General features: G+C 56.7%; 1 protein-coding gene across 2 annotated transcripts in view; it reads left to right on the top strand.

Annotated features, from left to right (window-relative positions):
- CRHR1 (corticotropin releasing hormone receptor 1) overlaps positions 1-25,689 on the top strand; it is a 47,681-nt gene extending 21,992 nt beyond the window's left edge. The window contains exons 3-13 of one of the 2 annotated variants that reach the window (XM_029928599.1): positions 7,139-7,258; positions 11,949-12,034; positions 19,064-19,170; positions 19,908-20,028; positions 20,228-20,381; positions 20,674-20,734; positions 22,846-22,918; positions 23,165-23,250; positions 23,474-23,609; positions 23,790-23,831; positions 24,434-25,689. In XM_029928599.1, the coding sequence (XP_029784459.1) occupies positions 7,139-7,258; positions 11,949-12,034; positions 19,064-19,170; positions 19,908-20,028; positions 20,228-20,381; positions 20,674-20,734; positions 22,846-22,918; positions 23,165-23,250; positions 23,474-23,609; positions 23,790-23,831; positions 24,434-24,574 (1,127 nt within the window). In that variant the 3' untranslated portion in view covers positions 24,575-25,689. Of the gene's footprint in view, positions 1-7,138; positions 7,259-11,948; positions 12,035-19,063; positions 19,171-19,907; positions 20,029-20,227; positions 20,382-20,673; positions 20,735-22,845; positions 22,919-23,164; positions 23,251-23,329; positions 23,610-23,789; positions 23,832-24,433 lie in introns of those variants that run through there. The other variant, XM_029928600.1, reaches the window with a different exon arrangement.
- Positions 25,690-25,931: the final 242 nt, after the last annotated feature.

Genomic DNA, 25,931 nt, shown 5'->3' on the forward strand with positions numbered 1-25,931 from the left:
TTTTTTGAGAAAAAGAGACAGAGTAGGAGTGGGAGAGGTGCAGAGAAAGAGAGAGAGAGAGACACACATACACACACAGAATCGGAAGCAGGCTCCAGGCTCTGAGCTGTCAGCACAGAGCCTGACATGGGGCTTGAACTCATGAGTGGTGAGATCATGACCTGAGCTGAAGTTGGATGCTTAACCGACTGAGCCACCCAGGTGCCCCACTACTGAATGTTATTTATTATCGTTGGTAACATCAGTAGACTTTTGAAAGTGCTTACTGCACAGCTGGAATGAGAAGGCATTTGCCATGAATTCCTCACTGCAAGGAAGGTGGCAGGGAGGATAGACTGGGGTGGAATGAATCCAGGAAGGCTTCCTGAAAGAGTAGGTTTCACAGTGAGTCTCTGAGAGACTCTGAGTGTGACCCGGCAGAAAAGAGCCAATGCTCTGAGCCAAAGCTAGAGTTGACTGAAGACTAGCAGGTGGATTTGGTGGAATGACATGGGCCGGCTGAGGACGAAAGAGCAGTAAGCCTGGGGAGGTTTCGGGAGCCGGGAGCACCTGGCTGTAAAAGTTGGTTAAGCTAGGCCAGGGGGGACAGGAAACTTCCTGAGCTAGAGCCTGGAGCTCAGCAGAGAGAGACAGAGAGGGGAGAGACCTGCCCAGAGGCTGGGTCTGAGATGAGAGGTCCTGCCCACGCGCCCCATGCACTGGGCCAAGTCAGCCTCCATTAACTTGCTTGTTGTGCTCTGGAAGAGTGACATCTCAGAGCCCATGCAGGTGTCACCCGTCCTGGGGGTGGCGGGCCATGATGAACACCGTTCATTCCCCACTGATTTGTGCCCCTGCCTGCGGCCCAGCCCAGCCTGGCTGGCTTCGTGGCGCACAATCCATCACCCTCCACAGCAGCCGCTGATAACGTGCTATGTGTCTTCCAGCACCAACGCCTACCCAGACCGATGGGCACTGGTAGAGACAGATGGTGAGGGTGGGGTGGAGGGACCAGGACAGATGGACGGGCATCTGGCCGGGGTGGCTGGCACTGAGCTGGGGCCTTTGGGGGTCCTCTCACATGCCAGGAGCAGGGAGAGGGTGGGTCCCCAGGGCCAAAGCTCATCACAGACTTGGCAACTCATAAAATCATGGCATGAACCCTCACAGTGCCAGAAAGTGATAGAATTATTGACTAATGACATCAGAGACAAATGAAACGATAATGTTGACAAGGACCCAGGGTCATCAATCCCTGTCCCGCCTTCAGGTCACGAATGTTAACGATAATTAATGATCGCTCATGGTTATTTAGTGCCTCCTGTGCGTCAGACGCCATTCTGAGCACTTTAATCCCATTCAATCATCATAACAGTATTGTCAGGAAGTATTTTATCCTCATTTTACAGAAGAGGACCTTAAGGTTCAGAGAGGTTAAGTAACTTTCCCACGCATACACAGTTACTAAGCAGTAGCCCCAAGATTTGAACCAAATGGGCTACCATATATGGGGCTGCCTGGAGAAGCAGGGGGCCCAGGGCCTGGGGCGGTCGGTCGTCTGAGTGTGCAGAGCTTCCTCTGCGGTTTCCCTTGCCCATAGCAGATCTACACACAGCCCCCTATTTCCCTCAGGACCTACTATGTGCCTGGCACTATACTAGGTGCAGGGAATGCACAAATGGAGAGCCTGCAAACCCACAGGTCAGGAGGTGCGCACCCACTTGTCCTGGTGAATCGCACACCCTGCAGAGGTATCTTTCTATTCTGCCCAGCCGAAAAAGAGGCAGCCCAACCACAAGGTGGCCGAAACAAGAGCAGGGCGCCCTGCCTGCCCTCTGCCACCTTCTCCATGCCGATGACCCGGCAAAGCCCCTGAACATTCATCCCAACAGCGCCTTCCCCTGAAAGGACCAGCATGTGTGTCTCAGAGGCTTCCCTTGGGCCCCTGGCTGCTCCCCCTCTGGGCAACCTCGCCAAGTCCCTCTCTTGAGCTTAGACCACACAACTGCAGGGCTGCGGCCAAGTGCCCACCTACTCTGGTCCATTCAGAAGGCGCTGCTGGGAGACCCAAAGTGACTGGGGACAGGAGCCAGATGCGGATTTCCTTCTGAAGGTATATCTATCACAGAGGGATCTGCTGAGCGCTTCTGGACCCTGGGGCTGCTGGGAAAGGAATTATGTAATCTACTGGGAGTGAGAAACCAGCGCCCTATTGTGGGCATTAAGTAGGCCACCTTCAAAGGGTTATAAAGGCCCCCAGGACTCTGACTCAGCAGGGATTTTTGTCAGAGGCAGGAAGGAGTTCTCCACATCGTTCCTTTCCCCTCTTTCCTCCATTTGCACGGAGTTGAGGCAGTCTGACCACACTGCCCCAGCGAGCCTTGGAGTGCACGGGGCGGGGGCAGGGGAATGGAGGGAAATGCAGGAAACAGTTGGAACATTACTTTAGCCCTCTTAGCTCCACTCCCTCCCTCCAGAAAAAAAAAAAAAAGCTCTGAAGGGCTCTAGCTGCCTCATGAAGGGGTGAGCCACCAAGTGATGGGAATGTTAACACCCCAAGACGTGCCAAGTACACTCTAGCCTCAGGGCCTCTGTACTTGCTGTTAGCCCTGCCTGGAACACTCTTCCCCCAGATGGGCACATGGCTCCCTCTCTCTCTCCTCCTTTAGCTCTCCGCCTAAATGTTGGCACCAAATTGAAATAGCTGTCCTGGCCGTCTTTATCTCCTGTCCTGCTTGCTTTTCTCTTCATAGCCCGTCTCACTGCTTCACAGATCTGTCTGTGTGTCTGTCTGTCTGCTGCACCCCTTACCTCTTAGTCCCAACTAAGGGGGGGGCACTTATTTTATTTGGTAGTGTATTCTCAGCTCCTAGTGTCCCCAGCTCCTGGATCATTTCTTGGTGGGTCTGTAAACACTTGTTGAATAAAGAGCAAAATCATTACTCCTCCCCATCTATAACTTAATTGGCCAGGAGGGGCCTCCTGGGACCGGATGATGTGGGAGGAGCTGACTTACAATAATAGCTCAGGCTTCCTGCTCCGGGCATCGACCTGGCTGTTTGCAAGGCTGGTTACTCTGGTCCAAACCGCCCCTGGTCCCAGAACTATGATATCCAAGTGGGAAAACACTGGCCAGGAGAGCAGGAGGGATTGGGCATTTGTGCCAGTGGGACCTGGAGGGGATATTGGCTCAAAAATCTGAGTCCAACAGCCCTGACCCTTGGCCTGTAGAGCCCCCATGCTGAGGGTCACGGGCTTCCCTTTCTTCCTTCTCCTAGGAGAACAACCCCCCCCCCCATCCCCAGCTCCTCTCGAATTACTTTCCCCTGTACCTTTATCTCCTGGCTTTCTGTCTGCCTTGTCCTGTTTTACTCTCAGTGTCTTTGTCTCCTATTTCCTCTCTCCACCCTCTCCTTCCCCACTTGCTCCCACCCCCCTTTGCTTCCCTTCAAGTGGTTCAAGGATTGAATTAATGGCGTGAATTTCCTGAAGCACCCTTCACACTGCAGGGTATACAGCAGTGTTCAACAAACGTCGCTCCCCCTGCCCCCCAAGCCCTACACACCCTTCCCCTTTGGAGGCCCAGGCTCTGCCCGGTCCTCAGGGACCACGTGTCCGCGGGATCCCTGCGTGAGCAGCGAAGAGCTGCGGCCCCAAGGAGGAAGTGTGCTCTTCGGAAAGGGGGAAAGCCTAGTGTGCCAAAGTAGGGCGCCTGAGCCCCTGTTCTACAGCCTCCTCCCTACCCTTGATCTCTGGGTCCCCGCCCCTCCTCTTCCAGCCTTCCTTTCCTCCTTTATGGCCTATCCCTTCATCTGTCCCCTACAGCCACCAGGCCAAGCCCCTTATTCTCCAGCTGAGGTCTCCGAGGCTGAGCCCCGCTGCCGCTCCTGATTGGTTCTGTGCATCTGGCCACGCCCCTATGGCCACGTCCCCAAGGGTCCCCAGCCCGCCCAGTTCAGTCCCAATTTCTTCCCCTCTCCCCTTCTGGAAGGCAGGGTGGTGGCTTCTCTTCCTTCTTGCCGCTTGTCCCCTACCTTTCTTCCCGATTGGCGCAGACTTTCATTTCCTCTAGGATTTTGTGGGCTCTTAATGTAAAAGTCATATCCACGGTAGTGTTCCCCCGAACCCTCCTCCACGCAGCCTTCTGTGAGTTGCAGGGGGGTGGGAGGGAGAGCGAGTGGGAGAGAAGCACTGAGCAAGCAAGGGCCAGAGATGGTGCAACCAAATGCTATGAGGGCCAGTGGCCCAGACTGGGGACCTCTGTGTTGCAGTGGGAAGAGCCCCGGGCAAGTGTCAACAGCACGTGTTCAAACCCTACTTCTGCCTCTTAGTGTTTGTGTGCCTCTGCATAAACAATTTGACTCTTCAGGCCTGTTTCCTTACCTGTAAAATGGAATTAGCACTCATGTTAGCAGGTGGTGTGAGACTTGTAGTAGGTGCTACTGACTCCTGATCTATACCAGACTAGGGACAAATAATGTCTGCTCTGTCCACTTCCGCCACATATGTGCCCCCCTGTGGAAGGGGGAGGGCTCCGACCATTGGCTGGTAACTGGTCCTCGAGGTCAGAAGGGCCATCTGCTTAGTAGCCAGTTTCTGCCTTGGCTCTAGTCTGGCCCTGGCTGTGGGTGGTGCCCAGTCCTGCCTGCCCTCTCTTCTTTGCCAAAGGGGCTCTGGGGAAGCATCCAAGGCAGAAGAGAGAAGGAGCGGGAAGGGAGGGAGGATCTAGATCTTACACTGAGAGAGCACGTTACACAAATTCCAGATGCTTCCACGCATGACATTCCATTTAGTCTTCCCCGTGCCAGCTCAGGAGACACTGTGAATGAGTGAGTGGGTGAATGAATGAACAGCTGTCCGAGGAAGGTCCAAGGGTGTCCTTAAATCGGGTGGTGTATGGAGCGAGCCTGGCAGGTGCCTGGCGAACACAGCCCTCAGAAGTGCTCCCTTCCCCGCCGTCTCCTTGACTTTCTCCCCTCCCTTTATTGGCACAAAATGTGTGGCATGGAAAGAGCACATAATTTAGCATCAAAACCACCCAGTTATATTTCTTGGTTCTTTCACTCATTGACTCATGACTTTGAGCAAGCCATGTAACCTACCTGTGTCTTAGTTTCCCCATCTGTAAAAAGGGACTAAGGACATTGCAGGGTGGATGAGGATCGATGAAATAGATGACGACGAACTTTGAAAAAGCAGAGCATGGCCCATAATGTTATCCCTCCCTCCCTATGGCCACTTGCGTTAGCTTGCCCCTCCTCTGGGCTCGGCACTATGGGCACGACCCACGAGAGATTAAAATCTCAACCCGCTTTCCTCCCTCCCCTGCCCACCCCCCACCAGCCATTCACCAAGGCTCTCCGGTGGCACAGCGCCAAGGCTTGGCCTGGCCCGCCGTCCCCTCATGTCCATTCAGCCCCAATCCAGACTTCTTTCTCTTTCAGTTAAACCACTTGGCCTCAAGGCCTCTGTCCCTAAGCCCTGATTTGTAGGAACACCCTCTGAATAGCTTTGATTAGCAAGAAAGACGAGCCCTGGGTACAAGTGGCACTCAGCGGTGCCCTGCAGCCAGCAGGGAAAGGACACCAGTCTAACCCAGGCTGTTTCCTGAGCGGCTGAGTTACAAGCTCCTCTGAGGGGAGACGGCAGGTGGGCCCCAGCCAGAGCGCGGCAGCTGCTGATGCCCGGCCCTGAAGGGGCAGCCGCTGTGGTGGTTCGCGGCTCTCCCTGGCTTGCCTGTGCCTTCTTGGGCCAGCCTCCCATCGGGATGGGCACACTGGGTCTCAGCAGGACTGGTGTGCCAGCCTTACATGGAAGAGGGGCATCAAAAGGCAGAGAAGGAAGGGACAGCATCAGGGGGGCTGCCAGGACCACCCCCTGCCCTGCCTCCAACCCCTGGAGACCAAAAGCCTCCCAACTCATTCCAGAAGCATTACTGTGGCCTTAGCTCTGCCCCAGCAGACACACATACATACACACGTGCACACGCCGCACTCCCAGAAGCTCTTCAACAAAGGGAAACGTATTTGGAAGGGGGCTTTGATGTGCTTTTTTGAGTCATAGACCTCTTTGAGAATCTAATGAAACCCATGGTCCCTTTCCCAATTAAGATGCATGTACCCACCAATTTTTTTTCATTTAATTTTTTATTATGTTTATTTATTTTGAGAGAGAGGGAGAGTGGGAGAGGGGAAAGAGAGAGGGAGACACAGAATCAGAAGCAGGCTCCAGGCTCTAAGCTATCAGCACAGAGCCCGATGCGGGGCTCGAACCCATAAGCCGTGAGATCATGACCTCAGCTGAAGTCAGATAGTTAACCTACTGAGCCACCCTGGTGCCCCCCCCCAATTTTTTCTCATTTACTTTCAGAGTCTCTACAAACCCTTAGAGCTTCCAGTAGAATGAGATTAGGAATTTTTTTTAATCAGATCCAACCTCTTCATTTTACTATAAAGACAAAGGCTTAGAGAGAGCCAGTGACGTGCCTATGGTCACACAGCACATGAGTAGCAGAGCCCAGTCTAAAGCCAGTGTTCCGGGCTGCTTCCCACTTCCCGTGGTGGTGTCTCCCTCCTTTTTCTCCCCAGAGTTCCCTTCTCAGTCAATCCTCTCCTAGGGCCCAGAGCACAAACACTACGCGTTCAGTAAATGTGGTTATCGGGCCAGGGAGAAGCTGGGCCAACTTTGTTTCTCTGGTTCCTCACCGCAGAGCCAGCGCAGATGTGAGCTGGTCCCATGCATGTGTGAAGGGGCTAGATCAAGGACTGGCTGGGTCTGCTCCACGGTGTTCCAGACTGTGAAGTCTCAGAGGTCCACTCTATACCAAATAAGGGGCCAAGCGAAGTGTCTTCAGGATACAGAGCAGAGGAGCTGAAGTATTTCCAGCAGTTTTTCTAAATGCCACCCAGGACCTCAGCATTTAACACCACCTTCAACTGTCTCTGTTCCTCCTCCTCTCTGGAACCCACACTGGCTCCCTAGTGCCATAGCATCCAATTCAGATTCCTTTCCCTGATGTCTCCTCTGCATAGGGTGAGCCCATCTCTACACTGAGGTCCGTGCTCCCATCTTGTTCCCAGCCGGTGTGTGAGCGTGGGCAGGTGGATAGGGCACCAGAGTAGGGATCTTGCTCTGCCTCACCAGCTGTCTCTGCCCCCAGGACTGCAGTGCAATGCATCCGTGGACCTCATTGGTACCTGCTGGCCCCGGAGCCCTGCGGGGCAGCTGGTGGTGCGACCCTGCCCTGCCTATTTCTACGGCGTCCGCTACAACACCACAAGTAAGGGAGCCTGTGGAGGGCGGCCCATCTGCCGGGAGGTGGGACAGGATGGTGACAGCTTGGGACATGTTGGAGGTGCAGGGGATAATAATGATAATGACACTACTATAATACCTCTCATGGATACAACCACCGTTTACCAAAGGCCAGCTCTGTGCTCCTTATCGCTAATCCCCACAATATCCCTGGAAGACGCCATGTATAACTCTATAGTTTTCATTGTATACTGAGGCCTCCAAGGCTCAGAGAGGTTAGGAAACTTGCCCAAGCTCACCAGCTGAAGCTGGAATTGGCCTGCACGTCTGTCTGACGCTTTCTTCTGTAGTTGACAAATGGGGTTAGTCAGGATAAGCCTACAACAACCCTATGAAGTAGGGCAGAGATCATCAGAATAGCCCCAGATTTGAGCTCAGAGAGGTCGGGAGGTCTGTCCAGGGCCCTGCAGCCAGTGGGGGGCTGTTTCAGATCCCCAGCCAGGCCCACAGGTCTGGTGGGGGTGGGGAAGGACTGCCCAGGGTCTGTGGGATACTTGATCCCCATGTAAACATCTCACTACCCTGAGGCCCTGAGCCTCCACCTCCAGGCTTTGCAGCAACCTGCTATGCCATCTGTCACCCTCAGAATTAATTTGCTCTCCCCTGTTGATGACTCATGGCCCCTGCTTATCAGGAGAGCTACAGCTGGGGGTCAGGGGCTCTGTCCTGTCCAAGGGGAGGGTAGGGGTCCCTAGGTGGGTTCTTGGGACTGGTGAGCCTGAGCGCAGAGGCCCACGGGGGTACCGAAGGTGACCAGAAACAACAGGCGGTTCACTCAGAGACTTGCCATGGGCCCTTAACACATTTCTCCCTCTTACGGCCCTTTGGCCCCTGGTCTGATGGCAGAGAAGCCTGGATAGCATGGCTTCTAAGATTTTGTTCAACTCAAAACTCCCACATTCCTCCTCCTGCCCCCTCTTCTTTACCAGCTATGTAAGGAGGTTAGGGTTGGTGGCTGCACCCAAGGAGGGTTAGGAGGTCCCTGGGGAGGCCCACAGGCTCCCAGCTGGGACTGGGCAGGAGGCTGGAATAGCCAGACCACACCGATTCATGTCTGCAACCACATCTCGGACCTCAGAGGAGGAAGGCTGAGTGGGTGTGAGGAGGAAGTACGGGGAGGGCGCCAGGCAGAAGGACCTAAGAAGGGAGCTTGGGGTGCATTGCCTGCCAGCCTCCAATTCAGTAGGGGCCATTTCACGATTGGGAAACCGAGGAAGAGGCTGACAGCTGCCCAAGGTCACAAAGCGTGGACCAGGGCCATGGCTCCCCTCAGGATGCTTTGTGCCCAGTCCTTCCGGAGCTCCCAGGAAGGAGGCAGCATGGGGGCTAGTGGGGGGGGGGTGGCGGCAGGGAGGCCACTTCCAGGAAGAGAGGGGCCCTTCTGTGTGTCCACAGCGCCAGATCCTGTCCACTTTACCTCCAAAGTGATTTTCATGTCCGAGGCTACTTTCCCTCCATTGCCAGGGCCACTGCCCAAGTCCAAGCACATAACCCTGACCTGACACACCCTTGCTTGGAGTTGACCCTTCTGTGGCTCCCCATTGCCTCCATGGTCAAGTCCACACTCCTGAGTGGGGCTGGCCAGGCTCTCTGTGGCTACAGTCCTGCCAATCCCCATGAGCTCCGTCCACTCTCGTCTCCAAGGGTGACTTGACATGACCCCAGGAAAGGCTTTAGTGCCTGGGCACATGCTACTTGATTAGCCAGCCCTGCCATAAGTGGAAGCGGGGAGTCCTGGGTTCTAGCCCCAGCTCCACTTGTAACTGGGAAAGGAACCTTCGGCCCTGCCCTCTCTGGGCCTGAGTTTCTATACCTGCAGGATGGGAGGGAGGTTTGAGTGAGGGGCTCTCTCTGCTCCCTTGCTCTTGTCTCTCTGATCCCCAGGAGCAGAGCTGGGTGATGGTCCCCAGACGTGGAGGGGACACCCTCATCCCTGCGCAGGTGCCCCGAGGGCCAGAAAGCTGAGGAACGCGGTGTAATCAGTAGTGACTGGGAATCCAGAATTGCACCTAATTGTTAGGCCTTAATTCATTTACTGATGGGGCTCTGCCAGGACTTCCAGGCCTGTTCCGTAGTGCCCTCCCTCGTGCTGCATCTGATCTTCAAAGGAATGGGAAGCTTTTCCAAAAATATCCATTTTCCCAGGACTCTCCTGGAGGACTGCTCAGCTCAGCAATTAAAGACAAGGAGGTCGCATCCTCCCTGGCAACGACCTGGCAACAACCAGCTGCATGCTGGGCCTGTTTCTTTTCAGGATCGCCTCCTCCCTTCCCACCGAAGGCTGCTCCCTCCGGATGACCTGTCCTGAGTGGGGCTCCAGGCTTCGCCCCACACACGGGGTGCCAGAGGGGAGCTTGAGTCAAGGGGGCGTCTCCCATCACCTCAACCAGTACCCACTCTGATAGGGATAAGTGACATGTCCTGAGTCTTACGGAAGGTTATGTAAGTAACAGTTCCAAAACAATAATAATGAAATTAAGAGCTCACGCTACATGCCAGGTGGATCCCCAAGCACCCAGCACAGGTTACCTGCCTCGGCCATCGAGGCAGGAGCGGTTGTTGTTTGTTCCTATCTTGCAGATAAGGATGCTGAGAGGTTGTGTGACTCGCCCAAGGTCACACAGTTAGGAAGGCGTGGTGCCAGGATCTGACCCGAGGCTGCCTGGATTCAGAGCCATGCTCCTAATGCTATTTTGTGCAGCTGCCTTGCTTCAAGCAAGACCCCAGCCCTGTCGCCCCTCCCCCACCCACATGCCTCTTCCAACCAGATCTCTCCCCGAAGTCCCTTTCTTTGCAGATGTCCCGGAGCAGCCTCTGGTCCCAGGCACAGACACACTGGAATCCCCTGGTTCCTCGCCTCCCTCCAGACCTTCCTGAAATCCTAGTCACTGAGCCCTCAGCCCTCTGGTTGCTTATCCCTCATTTAGCAATTAGGGGAGAATCAGCAGCTCCTTCGCCAACTCTGCCCTAGGGCTCAGCTCAGCTGGGAAGGGAAGCTGAGCAGAGCTTGAAAAATGCGTTTAGCCTCATTTTCCTGCTGGCATGCTGCGGCCTGAGCAGCCAACGGAGAGCACTTTAGAGAGACCTCAGCCCTGGGGTCCTGAAGGCCAGACCATGGCGCCCTCTTTCCAGGAGGCGGCAACCTCTCCCCTAGCACCCACCCCATCATCTCCCTCTTGTCCCGCTGCTGCCAGCAGAGAGGCAAGCCCAAGCTGGATGGCCCCTCCGGGACCGCTGGCCAAGCCCTCCCCCTTACAACAGAGGAGAGGGGCCCGAGAGGCAGGGGAGGCTGGCTGGCTGAGGCCCCTCTTGCAGCCAAGCAGCACTGAGCTGCGTCTAGGACACCCCACTCTGTCCCCCATGTGGCCCTGTGCCCCTGGCAGGCTCCAGGCTCAGGGACTGGGACTCAGGCAGCTTGGCCCACGTCTTCGAGCCCTGCTGGGCTGGGGATAAGGCACGAGGGTCGGTGAAAGCCATGGGAAGACCTGGAAGCAGGGGATTGGCTCAAGATTCCATTTCTCTTCTAGCCAGTGCTGCCAGGACTCAGGGCCAGAGGACAGGTATTTAAAGCCACGGATGCCAGAGAGGGTGGCACAGGGTGACCTCCACCAGCAAAGGAGAAAAGCTTCAAGATGTGCATCTCCCTTGGTCCCTTCCCTGCAGGATTTTAGGGCCCTGGTGCCTGCGAAGGAGCAGGCAGGAGGGAGTGCGAGAGAGACCCTTTGTGTGGCCCCAGCCACCCCAGAGCCCTGCAGCCGGGCTTCCTCTCAGATCACAAGGCTCATCTCCTTAGAAGGTGGCAGGTTCTGGGCCACCGTCCAATGTGGTGGCTGCACAGACCCCCACACCTCCCTGGGCTGCCCTCCTGTCTTTTCCTCCAAACGCTGTGTGCCAGGCTGGGAGCTAGCTGTCGTGGATCCTGTGAGCCCCCCTCCCCTCCCCCTGCCGTGACATCCTCCAGCACACTCCTGCCACCTTCACTTTCTGTCCTGAGAGGCCTCCGCCATGGATGATCCCACTACATGGCCCTCCAACATAAACCCTGCTGTAGAGAAATGTCACCGTGAGCACCTTCCCCAACACCTCTCTTCGAGCCACACCCCATGAAACACTGCCACCTGATTTGAACCCACGGGAAACCTCCCCATGGATAGTCACCATATAAAACCGTCATTTTGATGTGCTACATGAGCTGTCACCGCATATCCTTCATCATATCATGCCCAGTCTTTCGAAGGAGAATCGACTCATCAGATCTCACCTTGTCGCTGCCGTGTGGGATGCCAAAATGGGACATTTCTCAGAAGGGCACCTACCGCATAATCTGTTTCCACAGAAGGCCTTGTAAGGGACCAGCCACAGCAAACCGGCCAAGCCCGCCCATGGCCAGTCTCATGAACACGATCACGGCAGCCTGGGTGGGCAGAGCCTTGGTCCCATGGGCACCGGGGCTGTCACTGAGCCCCCACTGGGGCCGGTGGGCAGAGGCAGGAAGTTCCTCTCCTCAGCTTCAACCCCAGCGGCCCCTGCAAGCAGGCCCCTGTGTGGGCCCACACGGATGGATAGATGGACAGCCCAATAGACAGACAGATGCCTGGGTTGCTCTGTGGGAGAGGGTCCCGTGCATTACTCTGACTGTCTCTCCTTTTTTCCAGACAATGGCTACCGGGAGTGCCTGGCCAATGGCAGCTGGGCTGCCCGTGTGAACTACTCGGAATGCCAGGAGATCCTCAGTGGGGAGGTGAGGCTGCCCGTGCAGAGGGTGGGTCAGCCCCAGCTCGGATCTGGGCCTGCTGCGTGGGCGCCTGGCCCGTGAGTGGCCATCTCCAGGGGAGGGGGGCCAAGAGGGCGGCCGCTGCCTCGGACCCAGACGAGTTGGGTCCTTATTCCTCCCTCCCTTCCGCCTGCGTGCACTGGGACCGCTTTTCATCCATTCTCTGCCCGCCTGCGCGGCACACCCGGGTCCAGCCAGGGGGCCCGTATCGGAGTCCGAGATGGGGACGTGGGCAGCAATACAGTGCGAGAATGCTCCCAGACAGCCTTGGAAGTATTTAAATGTTTTTGAGAAGAGAGTGCTTACGCATAACACAAAAATCCGAAAGGTACAAGTCGGAACACAGAGAAGTCTCCTTCCTGCCCTGTCTCAGCCACTGGGTCCCCTCCCCAAAGGCAATGCCAGTTTCCTAGGTGGCCTCCCAGAGGCATTCTCTGCCTATGTGAGTAATTACATATATATATTCTTTTTTGTTTTAATCCAAATGTTGCATGCTATGCACACGGTTTCACACCTTGCTTTTTGCATCGAATTGTCCACCTTGGAGGCCGTTCCGTGTCAGTACATCAAAAGCATCTTCGTTCAGTTTCACATTTGCGTAATATCACGTGGTGCAGATGTACCGCCGTTCACTAAACCGCTCTTTACTCTCAGGCTGGTAATTACAAACAGTGCCACCATGAATTATCCCTTAAAGGTGACGTCCGGCAGGGGCTCGGGTATATCTGGTGTGGCTGCTACCTCTGTCCCTCTTGCCCCCTCCCCTCCAGCTTCGCACACCCTTCGGTGGGTGCGGAGGAAGGAGGGGGTCATGGACCCAGAAAAATGAGTGAACAGAAAACAAAGGGCAGATGGGAGGACACCCCAAGTTGTCTGAGGGCTCCAGGCTTCTGGAGTGTGGAAGAGAGGGGCTGACCCACACAGTCCCAGGATTCCAGCGCCTAAAAGATCTAAACTGGAAGGGACCTTGGACACCCTCTGTCCCCTCTTAATCTACCTATAATAAGAATCACCCAGAGCACTTATTCAAATACAGACCCCAGGGCTACATCCAACACCCGATAAATCAAACTCTCCAAAGAGGACCTCGGAGTCGGTTTTCTAACAAGTGCTCCCGGGGGACTTTCCGATGAGTAATTCGGATCTGGTGCAACCCATTCTCCTCACAGGTGGGGAGATTGAGGCCCAGAGAGGGGGAGCAATTCACACAAGGTTACACAGCCAGAGTGAGTCAGGGCCTGGACCTGGGTTTTGAAGTCCAGGCTCTCCTCTGCCCATGGCCAGGTGCTCCGTGAGAAGCGAGGTTGATGGAGGAGGGACAGCTGTCCCCACCTTGCCCCCCACCCGGCCCTTTGACGAACCCCTTCCCCAGGCTGCCTGGCTTTTTGTCACAGAGCCATTGGGATTTGCTGCCTCCTTCCTGAAGCTGCAGAGATAGGGCAAAGCCTAGAAGAACAGCATGTTCTTTGGTGGGGCCACTTTGGTAGGGTGAGTTATTAGGGACGTAGTGAGAGGCTTTGCTGGCATCTCCCTCAAGGCCAGCCACATGTTCCCCCTGCAGGCCAGGGTGGGTTGGGCTGCCCCCCCCCCACCTCCGCTGATGGCTACCTCACCTGAACAGGGTGCTGGCTCACACAGTGAGCCCAGCCTGGGGAGTCCTGGAGATGCAGACAAGGGCACCCCCATCCACCCATGGACTGGAGGAGGGCAGTGGGGTCAGGAAGCATAGTTGGGCCAGAAGATTTGGGCTTGGGGGGTGGGGGAGAAGACCGCTCAGCCTGGAGGGGAGCTCCTCACCTGGTACACAGTAGAGGAAGTGGAAGGACAGGACCAGGCTCCCGTGCAGAAAGCCGGGTCAGTGCCGCTCTTAGAGCACCGCTCACGCCCACGGGGCGCTGCTCGGGGGAGGCACGGCTAAGGCAAGGCGTCTTCAGCCCCCTGTCGCACCCCACCCTGTCCTGCTGGGTCTGTAGAGCCTGAGATGGATGACATATCTCCAACTGCAGGTCAGGTGGCCCGCCTCCTGGCTTAAAACAAATAACCCTCCCCCACCCCAGAGGGGCAGGCATCTGTCACCTTCTGGAACATGAGCCACGCTGGACAGCACAGCTGCCCCGGCCTCCCCCCTGCACTGGAGCCCCCCAAATGTCAGGAGAAGTTCATGGTTCACCTGAATTCCTCCTGCTCGAATTCAAGCCCAGTCCTTCCAGTTGGCTGTCGTGGCGCCCTACCCTGTCTCTCTCCCTCTCTCCACCAGTGGGGTTCGGGGGAGAAGGAGGATTGGGAAACACCAGTTTCTCATAGTATAACGGGAACAGCACGGGCTTTGGAGGTGGATGGCTTGGATTCTGGTTCCAGCACATGTGCTGTGTGACCCCGGGCAGGAGACCTAGCCTCACCAAGTCTCAGCTTCCTGGCTGTGAAAGGGGCAGGTGTGATACAGTGTCTGCCTCCTGGTAGATATCTGCCTGCGTCTTGGCTTTCGGAGGGTACACCATCCACCTGCCACCCTTCTGCCTCTCCTCTCCCCTGGGGTCAGGGGACGGGGGTCATTGGTGAGGAAACCAGTAACACAGACACCCCCTTCCTCTGGTTCCCGACTTGTTGGGAACAACCCCCTCCCCACCGCCCACCCCCCACCCTCCCCGCTTTCCCCAGCAGCTCCTGCTGGCCCAGTTGCCTGACACTCTGGGTAATCAATTAATTTAATTACTGAAAATGCCATTCCCTTCTGCCAGTCTGTAGCCTCGCCAGACCCCTCCCCACTCTCAAGATCTCTCCCCTCCCCTGCCATCCACTCCCAAGCTATGAAAAGGAAGAGGAAAGTCTCCAATTAATGGAGTAGCCAGTTTCTCAGCCGGGGCCTGGGCTAAGCCCTCATTAGGCAGCAGCACCCTAGGGGATCGCACATGTGGATTTGCAGAAGGGCTGATGTTGTGGGGCTTGCGAGGGCTCCCAGAGGCCAGACCTGGGAGGAGACTGCCTACAGCCACCACCACCAGGGGACAGTGGGGAGCTCGATGAGTTGATGGCCCGACCCAGGGGAATGGCACTGACCCCACACGCACACCAGTACCAGCCTGCACTGGCCCCCACTTTTCATATCAGCAGCCCCTAGACACTGTCTTGCTTCACTGCAGTGACGTCCCCCCCACTGCTCAGACTCACCCCCACCTCCCATGACTCTTATACACACTCTGCTCCCCTCCCCCACACTCTACTGAGCTGGGGAGCCTGGCTCTGGGGCACATCCTTGATGTAACATGAACGGGATTCGGGGGTGTAGGCTTGTGGGCTGGGGCTCACTGCTCACAGCGGTGCTAGTTGGACCATAACTTCTAAAATGCTTAAGAATCACTGGGGCTTCTTGCTAAAATGAAGATTCAGAGTCAGTTCGTCTGGGAACACGGCTTGAGATTCTGTAGGTCTTCAGATTCCTGCAAGCTCCTGGGTGTTGCTGGTGTCGCTGGTCTGGGGACCACACTTGGAGGCACAAGGGGCTGGAGTGCCCACTGGTGGGGTGAGGGAGTACTTGGGAAAACTGCTGATGAAGAAGGGCCACAGAGCAGGACGGCCTGGGGGTCGGAGAGACACCTGGGCCGGGAGACTGGGGACCCAGCAGGGAGGATGCACTGAGTCATTTGAAAAGGCATCAGGACAGGTCTGACACTGCCACCATTTGGGACAAGGTGTGTCTTGCAGAGTCTGGTGGAAGCTGACCGGGTACTCGTTACTGGATTCTGGTCACGGAGGCTGCGGTAGAGTGGCCGCTGCCTAGTGCCACACGGTGCCACGCTTCTCAGGCTACCAGCCTGTCTTAGGTCTCCAAACAGAACAGGGACAGAGTGCTGGTCAGGTGCCCAGGGACTGGCTGTGTCTACTTGTCCTTCTGCAGAAACAAGGGATTCCAGCCGCTTCTGCAGTTAATGGTGGCTGTCTCCCAGGTGTCATTAGGGTCCCCTGAAGTATCACTAGGCGTCTCTGAGGATATTGCTGGCTATTCTCTGTGGGTGTCACTGACCACGTCTCAGGGTATTGCTGACCATCTCAAAGGGCGCCCAGCTGTCTCTTGACTGGCTGGCGGTGTCTCCTGTAATGCTGGCCGTCTCTTGGGGTGGCCCTGCTGTGTCTCAGGCAGTCTCCTCGGGCTCTCTGCACTGTCACCTCACTTGCTGCCCTTTCTCGGGCTGCACCAGGAGGCAGGACAGGGCCTTTAGCCAGAAGGGTCACACAGAGGCGGCCCCCTTGAATGGTTTGGCCCACTCTTCATCCTCGGGGGAGCAAACATCTCATTAGCCCCATCCTCTCTACAGAAGCCCTCTGGGGGTCCTGAGCCTCTGTTTTCAGTTCCTGATGATCTCTCAGAAATGTACCGTGGGGCACAGGGGGTCTATCAGGCCAAGCAGACCTGGACTCCCATTGCTGGCCAGGCAGCTTGGGCTGATAATGCAGCCTCTTCAATTGGAGAGACAGAGATAGAAGGACAGTCCAGAGGGCCACCGTGAGAAAGGAAAGCAATGACATCTGTAAAGCACCTGGCATGGTGCCCAGCATACAGTAGGTGCTTAATAAATCCCACACTCATCCCACCTCCAACCAAACGACCCAGGGTCAACCTGCTGTAGGGGTCCGGCGGTGGGGGGGTTGTGTGTGTGGCCGATGACAGGTGGCAGTGAAGGGGTCGCCTGCACACCCTGCTTACACCACCCACCTGGGCAAGTGAGCAAAGCTGGGGCGTCACACCGTTTGAGCTCTGATGGCACTGTTATCACCCCAGGGCTTCGCAGCAATGATTTGTGGGAAACTTAATGAAAGGAAATTAAGTGCGAGCTCCAGGCAGTCTGGGGGTGGGCATATCTTCTGGAGTCTCCGGATTTGGCATCTAGTGCCAGACACTCAGAGACCCTTCCCATCTGCATGGGTGCCAGTAGATACGCTCTGCTCCCATTCTCTCCCCATCCTCTCTCTGCTTCTCTGTCTACCCTCTCCCACCCCCATCGTTTGCCCCCATTTATACCTCAGTGGGTCTCAACCCTTGTGAGCCTGAGCTGCTAATGTCATTTCCTGCCATGTTCCAGATCAACTTCTTGGAACAGAGTTTCTGGACCTTCTTGACCTCAGAGGTCTTCAGTGAGGATGTGCCCTCAGAAGGGGGTGGTGGGCACTGGGAAGAGCAGGGGAAGGAGGTTTTGGCCTCTTCTTGGATGCCTGCTAGGGGGCTGGCTGCAGAGGTACATCCTTTGTTCTTGGGTGAGTGAGTTTGGGCCTCAGTTTCCCCATCTTGAAATTGAGTAGGGCTGGACCTGATTTCTTAGGACCAGCTCTGATGCCCGTGGATTCTGAAATCCCAACAGGAAGGTCTGTGGAGAGCCAGGAGATCCTCGGTGGCTCTAAGCGGTTGAACGTGGCCTTTGTGAACTTACTCTTTGCTCACCGCTAGCCGGTTTCTGTGCATCCTCACGGCCTGGCCCCACCCGGACCCCGGAAGGGGAAGGTGGGCGGTGCCAGCAGGGATCCACCCTTCTTTGCAAGGCCAGTTGCTTTCCCATAAAATGTTTCCTTCCTTCACACAGTTATGGAGCTCCACCATGTGCCCTGCCCTCTCGGGACCTAGGAAAGGGTGAAGGGGGCTTTGATCTTTGGGGGCAGGAGTGCGTAGAGCTGGGCATTGGAGACCATCAGTCCCCCATCATGGGATGGGGGACACATCTGCAGCCTCAGCACCTTGCCAGTCTGCACGTGCTGGTCAACAGATGGTGTGAGGTTGAGGGACCTTGAATGAGACAACATACTTCAATAGACGCCCTTCTAGCTCCTTCTACGTGGTAGCCTTAATGGGTTGAGGAGACAACAGATACGGAACACTATACATGGCAAGCCGTCAGCACTCATGGAACTTACTCGAAAGAAGAGACCACAGCATTTCTCAGCTTCCTTTACTTTATGAAGTGAATGAAGTGGTAACACGGTGGGGGTTGGGGGGAGCTACGTTATAATCCCGGGAAGGGGTCCTGCTCATTCCCAGCAGACCCCCTGGACCAGGGGTAGGACCTGGAAGGTGTGTTATGGAGCCTGGAGAGTTTTTATGGTCTGTAATGATCCCGTGGCTGAGAGGGACCCGTTCCCACCGCGGCAGGAGGGACTCGGGGGTAATCGAGGCGATGGTGGCTCAGCTCGGAAGGGGGTGAGGAGGGACGTCTGGGTGGCTCAGTCGGTTAAGTATCCGACTCTTGGTCTCTGCTCAGGTCTTGATCTCAGAGTTGTCAGTTCAAGCTCCGCTTTGGGCTCCATGCTAGGTATGCAGCTGACTTAAAAAAAAGAAAAAAAAGAAAAAAAGAAAGAAATGGATGAGGAAGGGCACCTGGGGTGGCTCAGTCAATTATAGTGTCTGCCTCTTGATCCTGGCTCAGGTCATGATCTCACAGTTCATGAGTTCAAGCCCCATGTGGGTCTCTGTGCTGATGGTGCAGAGCCTGCTTGGGATCTGTCTCTCCTTCTTTCTGCCCTGCCCCCACTCTGCTCGCTCTCGCGTTGCTCTCTCTCTCTCAAATAAATAAATAAACAGTAAATTTTTTTAAAAAAGAAGTGGATGAGGAAAAAGTCCTGGAGGGTTGGGGTCCGCGCACATGAGGATCACCTGGTGATTGGACAGAATGGACATGTGAGTGTGAGGGCTGTGCACACGTCCTCATGCACGCAGAGCAAGGGGCCTTGTGGGTGTGGAGACCTGAGCTAGCTGGGGTTTGTCTAATAGCCCAGAGCGGTGGGGAGAGTGTGGGATTCAGGGACAGATGGACAGACAGACAGACATAGTCTCAAACTGGACGGCCCTGCTCCAGGGCCATGCCTGACACACACTCAGGGCTCAGGGAGGGAATAACTATTATTATTATCAACTCCGTCTCGGTCACCCAAGGGGGCTGTCCTCCCGTGTCCAGTGGGTGCAGGGGTGCAGCTGTGTGGAAGCCTCACCTCTGTCCCTCTCTCCTACCTCAGAAGAAAAGCAAGGTGCACTACCATGTCGCTGTCATCATCAACTACCTGGGCCACTGTATCTCTCTGGTGGCTCTCCTGGTGGCCTTTGTCCTCTTTCTGCGGCTCAGGTGAGAAAACTCAGTGCTGGCCGTGGGCCCTGCTCAGGGCAGAGAAGATGCAGGAGGCAGCACTAGGCAGGGGGGTTCTGGCAAGAGGGGGCCCTGACCCCACCTCAGAGGGCGGTGGTGACAGATACAGGAGTCCCAGGTCTCTTGGAGCCTCAGGCAGGGTCATTTCCCGCCCCCCCAGCCCAGTAACTGCTGCAGGGCTCACCTTGGGCCACCCATACCCATGCCAGGATGCACCCGTTTGGGAGAAGGTGGAGCTCTTTGAGCTTGAACTTGCCTGGGTGCAGCACTACCGCCAAGGACGTGGGTGGCAGTGCCAGGCAGGTCTGTGCCAGGAACGGGGGCAGGAGCAGGAGCTGAGCATCAGGCCTGAGTGCTCAAAGCAAGGCGTCCAGCTCAAATCTTTGATGTTTTAGGTTTTCGGACCCAGGAGCTGTGGGGAGGGAAGGGGGCCCTGGGGGGAGCGGCATCCCCTGAAGCAGAAGCCCCTCCCCACCCCCCCCACACCCCTTCGTCCCTGGAGCATTGGCTGTGTGGATGGCTCTGCCACCAGGTCGGAAGGACCCTGGGGGCATCAGGAGCGCCTCTGCTGCCACCTCCTGGTGTCACTTAGCCATTCGGCCTGCCCTCAGTTCCCCCATACATACAGCTGGGCTGGAGTGACGCTGGCCGCCTGTCCCTCATCTCCTCTTCCCTCCCCTTGCTCCCACCACCCACCCTCCCCTGCTGCCCCCCAGGAGCATCCGGTGCCTGAGAAACATCATCCACTGGAACCTCATCTCGGCCTTCATCCTGCGCAACGCCACGTGGTTTGTGGTCCAGCTCACTATGAGCCCCGAAGTCCACCAGAGCAATGTGGTGTGTCCTGCAGGGACAGGTCCACGGGCCGGGAAGGGTTAGGGCGGGACTGCCCTGGTGGAAAAGGGGCCCAAGAAAATAGGAGCGATTCCCAGTGGGGTGCTGCATTCTGCCCAGAGGAGGCCCCAAGCCCAGGCTGCTGCCATCACACCCCTGCCCCCCATCTCAGTGTCATCTCTGGGTGGGGGTGGGGTGGTAGGGCTGGTGCAGGTTGGTGACGGCCGCCTACAACTACTTCCACGTGACCAACTTCTTCTGGATGTTCGGGGAGGGCTGCTACCTGCACACGGCCATCGTGCTCACCTACTCCACCGACCGCCTGCGCAAGTGGATGTTCATCTGCATCGGCTGGGGTGCGTGTGCCAGGCTCCCCCCTCCTCACCCACATCCGGCCAGCTGGCTGGGGACAGGGGCGGGGGGGGGACATGCTGAGAGACCAGGGCCTGGTCAGGGCAGTGGGGTGAGCACCACTGGGGGGTGGGGGGCAGCGGGAACACCCTGAAGGAGGCATGCCAGGCAAGTGAGTATGAACTCCACCCTGGGGAACACCTGCCCACTTCTAGGCCCTGGGCTGCACTGGGTGCTCCAGGCCCTGCACCCCGCAGACTCCGCCGATGGGCTCTGTGACAGCCAGTCTCTCCCCAGGTGTGCCTTTCCCCATCATCGTGGCCTGGGCCATTGGGAAGCTGTACTACGACAATGAGAAGTGAGTCACCTCCTGCCCTTCATTGCCCTCAGGGCCCCCTGAGCCCCGAGGTTCAGGCTCCCAGCCCAGCTCTGCCTGACATTCCCTTGAGAACCTTCGGCCACATCACCTGCCCAGTCAGGGTCATGATTTCTTCATCCATACAGGGAGGGTGCTGGGGGCTGGATTCAGCCCAAGGATCCCTTGCAGTGCTGTGCTCTAGGTGAGGCTGGATGGGTAGAGTCAGGCTCTTTTATCTGTCTTGCGATTTCACGCCACATAGAACAGCATAAGGGTTACTGGCAGTCTCTGGAGTGACATTGCCCAGGTTCTGAATCATGGACCCATCATTAAGTAGTTATATGATGCTGGGCTCATTATCCCAGTGTGCCTCCGTTTCCTCATCTGTAAAATGGGCATCCTAGTAACAGAGCCTCCAGCAAAGGGTTTTTGTGGGGATGACATGAGTTCATATATTTTAAGCATTTAGAATAGTGTCTGGCACTATAAATGTTGAGACTTGTTTTACACAAGATTCCATGGGTTTTATAGAAATTAACCCTGATGATCTCATGGAGTCCTTCTGGCTTCCAGCTCTGACGTCCTGAGATGACTTTGGTCTCGGGTATTCCCAGTCACCCCTGAAAATGAGACTTATGCTGCAGTGATTCTCGGCCTTGGCTCATGTTGGAACCATCCAGGAAGCTTTGAAAAGTACCAATGCCCAGGCTTGACGTCCAAAGGATGGGATGTAACTGGTCTGGAGTGTGTCCTGGGCACTGGGAATTTTAGGGGCTAAGATGGAGAATCACTGAGAGAGAAGCAGAAAATATGGTTATAGACAGCCCAGGAGGTACAGGACCTTCCATGCCAAGGTGTTCTCAGGAGCCCACTGTCTGAGTGGGGTTCCAGGTGGCCTCCATCACAATGATGAGTCCCCGCACCCTCCCCCCAGATGGGAGGGGCCGCCCACAACCTCACTGGGCTGGACAAGGAGCCTGGAAAATGATATTCATGTTTACCAGGCTGATCCTGTCTCCGCCGGCTGACTCTGCGTTGGCACAGCAGGCAGGGTGGGGGCCTGGGCTGGGAGAGCGGCCAGCTGCCAGACATCACTGGGGGGCCTGGCAGTAATACCCTGGATGTTGGGGTCCTGGTTCAAGAGCCTCGTAAACACTGGGCGATGGTGCCTGTGCCTGCAGGTGGACAAGAGATAAAAGGGGCGGACAAGGGGGGAACAGCTTTCAAAAAGCCACCCAGTGTGTGGGTGGGTCTGTGTCTTGGAGGAAAAAAGATGCTTAAGAAAAGTCGGTCTGAGTGGCTCTGGAGCCCCATCTAGTGGCGAGGTTCTGACACTGCAGCAGAAGGGATCCAGGTGTGAGACGCCAGAATTTGTAGACCCTGGGGTTAGGGACTCGACCTGGCCCCAGACAGCTTGCATGTGGTCTTCCTGGTGTCTTTGAAACCATGAATTTGTTTCAAACCTTTAAAAAGTCAAGAGGTCTCACATAAAATCTCAGTGTCTGGTTTATGGAAGTACCATGAGATCTAGGCACCGTGGGTCTGCATACCCTGGGGGCCATCACCTCTGCACAAGGACATGGGACTTCCCATGTGCCCCATCCCTAGGTTCTCCCAAGAGATTTCTGGAGGGAAACTCAAGAAAATGAAAAGCAGTTCTGCCTCTCCAAGAGGTGGAACCTGCGAAATCTCTTCTTCGAGGCTGCAATTAAACAGACTCAGAGGTCATTAGCGGTTGGGGGGGGCCAATGCGTGACAGGGGCGGGGTCCCACTAGAGGGCTTGTGCCAGAGCCACAGTGGGGGCAGGGGAGCAGTGGTGTCTGAGCCCTTGCCTGTGCCACTCAGTGCTCTTTCCCACAATCGCCTTCCCTGCCACATTGCCTGTTTCCAGCTTTGCATCTCATAACAGAGGATGCTGTCCATTCAGCAGCTGGAATAACCGAGGCTTTGTGGCAAGATCTGGACCTTTTGCCAGGGTTGGAATTGAGGCACCCAGATCCTGGCTTCTGGCCCCAGTCCTGCCCTGGCCAAGCACTGCCCCCTCCCCCGCCTTACCTGAACTGGACCCAGATGGCCTCCCCTGCCTTACCTTCTCTCTGTGGCTTTCTAGGTGCTGGTTTGGCAAAAGGCCTGGGGTGTACACTGACTACATCTACCAGGGCCCCATGATCTTGGTCCTGCTGGTAAGAAGCTGGGTGGGAGGGGGCAGGAGAGAAGGACAATCCGTGCTTCCTGTGGACTGACAGGGTCCCCATGGCAGGGGATGCGGGGCCAGGCATGTGCAAGCATGAATGAAAGAGGAGGGAGAGAAGCAGGGGCACCAAGACCAGACTTGAGACGGCAGAGGCCTTGCCCCATCCGCCGGCCCTTCCCACAGCATCTTGCACACACATGTGCCCACCCCGTCCCACCATGTGCTCAAATTACAGATCAATTTCATCTTCCTTTTCAACATCGTCCGCATTCTCATGACCAAACTCCGGGCGTCCACCACCTCTGAGACCATTCAGTACAGGTAACCCGGCCCACCTCCCTCCCCCAGCCATGGGGGCTTCAGAGATCCCAGCCTCTGACCCAGGGTCTCCCCACCACAGGTCCGACAGTCCCTCCCGAAACCCCAGCTCCCCGTCTCAGATGTTCCTGGGACCTGGCACCCTGCCCCCAGGCGCGGCCCTCTTCCCCAGCCATCGCCAGGGTGGGCTGTGACTCTGGGCCCCCCTCGCCCCGCCTCGCCTCAGGAAGGCTGTGAAGGCCACTCTGGTGCTGCTTCCCCTCCTGGGCATCACGTACATGCTGTTCTTCGTGACCCCCGGGGAGGACGAGGTGTCCCGGGTCGTCTTCATCTACTTCAACTCCTTCCTGGAATCCTTCCAGGTACTGCCACCTGCCCCTCGCTCTGGCCCTGGCTGTCCTCCCGACCTCCTTCGGTGCGGAATCTTCTGGGCAGGGCCCTGGAGGGGCAGGAGGCTGCAGAGGGGAAGCGGGTGGTGGCCTGGAGGATGGGTGGGACCACACCTGCCCCCGTCCCTGACCCACTTTCTCTGTCCACCCCAGGGGTTCTTCGTGTCTGTATTCTACTGTTTCCTTAACAGTGAGGTAAGAATGCCGGGGTCCCAGAGTGCAGGATGGAGGGGGGCCTGGTGGGACCCGAGGTTGTCTGTAGCCCTCCACGTGCCTGCTGTCTCTTCCCAGCCCCTAGGTCCCTAACGGGGGCTGCTGCTGGTGGCTACAGGGGGTGGGAGGGCCCTGCCCATGCTGCTCGAGTAGTGACATGCCCGCTCCTTTGCCCCCATAGGCATGTGGCACAGGGGGGTCAGAAGCCAAGGCTTCAGTCTCATCAATGAGTCTATGAAAAGGCTTGTTGATACCCGGAAGGGCTGAGCCCTTGGGCAGGGCATGCATATGTGTGGAAGGTAGGAATTCTTCACAGCAAAGGCCATATGATGCCTTTGTGTGGATGAGGAAGAGGCACCCCTTCTCAGAACACTTGAGAAAATGATCCTAACAAATACGAAAATAAACAGCCTTGACGATGTGAAAGGCACCGCCTCCTGGGTGGCCCTCTGGGCATTTACACCTGTGTCCTGCACCCCAATGGACTATCACAGATCACACGTACACTTGCTGTGGCAGCCCTAGGGGAGGGGCGGGGGTCCTAAGACCAGGGCTCAGACACACGCTCTGCTCTGTGCCTATAGGTCCGCTCTGCCGTCCGGAAGAGATGGCATCGGTGGCAGGACAAGCACTCGATCCGCGCCCGCGTGGCCCGTGCCATGTCCATCCCCACCTCCCCAACCCGTGTCAGCTTTCACAGTATCAAGCAGTCCACGGCTGTGTGAGCTGGAGGGCCAGGCAGTGGAAGACCGTCTCCAGGCCCAGCCAGCCGCCCTGTCTGTGGAGGGGATCAGCTCCTTCCCACACCCTGCACCCCCAGAAGCATCTGGCACTGACATCCTGGGGGCCCCCGCTCCCTGAACCCCCAGCTGAGCAGGAGTTCTAGGCCTGTGGAAGCAGACACAGTCTGGGCCACAGGACGAATGGGAAATAACCCCCTGCGCCAGCCCTCCCTGGAGATGAAATGAGAATGGTGTGGAAGTGGCCAGATGGAAATCCAAAACGGCACATGGGTCCCTCCAAGAGGTGTCTTCTCCCACAGCACAAGATGGCCAGCCCACTGGAGACCTCGCTGCCCCAGGGGCATCATGGGAAACTTGCGACAGCACCCCTACCACCGTGATGATGCCTCCGGGTGTTGGCAATGCCTCCCAATACTGATGGGAACCAAGGTCACGTTGCCAGGAGCCCTGGCCAATGTCATTATAGATTGGGTGTCATCATCAGCCAATAGGCCACACCACTAGAATCCTCCCAAGTCCCCATAACTTCGTCTGGCACTGTGGCACCGCCCACAGAAATGCCCTGCCTCGCTGCCTTGCACCATCGGGGCTTTGCTGCCCTGCAGGCCGCTCAGGCTCCCCCTCCTTAACTGCTCATAATATCTGTACCTTGATTTCAGTCATCTCTTGTCCCTAGTGCCTCCCCCTTTGTGGAAAGACGGGGGTGGGAGGGCAATGGAGTGGCTGGCCCGTGAGCAAGAGCCTGGGTGTGCCCCGGCCAGAGCCCATCTCCTTCTCAGGGGGCAGAGGACACTAGGGGGCCATCCTGTCTCTAGGGCAGCCTCTCTGCTGGTCACAGGGGGTTTGTGGCCCCTGGATGTCCTGTGGGGCAGTGTGATGAACTCAGCAAAAAGAGGAGAGGGGGCAAGGCATTTGGCCTCTCTCTGCCTGAGCGTCCTGGAGCAGGACAAGTGACTCTTAGGGCAACCAGCCAGCCCCCACTGGGCCCTCCCATGTCCAGAGGCACCGGGCCACCAGAGCAGGGCTTTGGGAGATGAGGGTGTCAGCTGTGAGGGGATGGCTGCTGTAAATAATAATATTTATCTTTTCTACCTGCACTTGTGAAGATCTGGCCTGTGCGGGGTGGGTGGGATGGGCACAGCAGAGATGGAGGCCGCTTTGCAATCTTAGGGACCACTGTGGGGCTGGGAACCGGATACCACTCACACCCGTCAGGCCAGGGTGCTAGGTGGCTGCTGGGGGCGCAGGTCTGTGGAGCCCAGCCCATAAGGACAGCTCTTCGAAGGGGTGAGTCACAGGGAGAGAAGGGCCATGGGCGAACAGGGCTGGCCAAGGACAC

This window comes from Suricata suricatta, chromosome 17, assembly GCF_006229205.1.
Source record: "Suricata suricatta isolate VVHF042 chromosome 17, meerkat_22Aug2017_6uvM2_HiC, whole genome shotgun sequence".
In the NCBI taxonomy this organism is placed as follows: Eukaryota; Metazoa; Chordata; class Mammalia; order Carnivora; family Herpestidae; genus Suricata; species Suricata suricatta.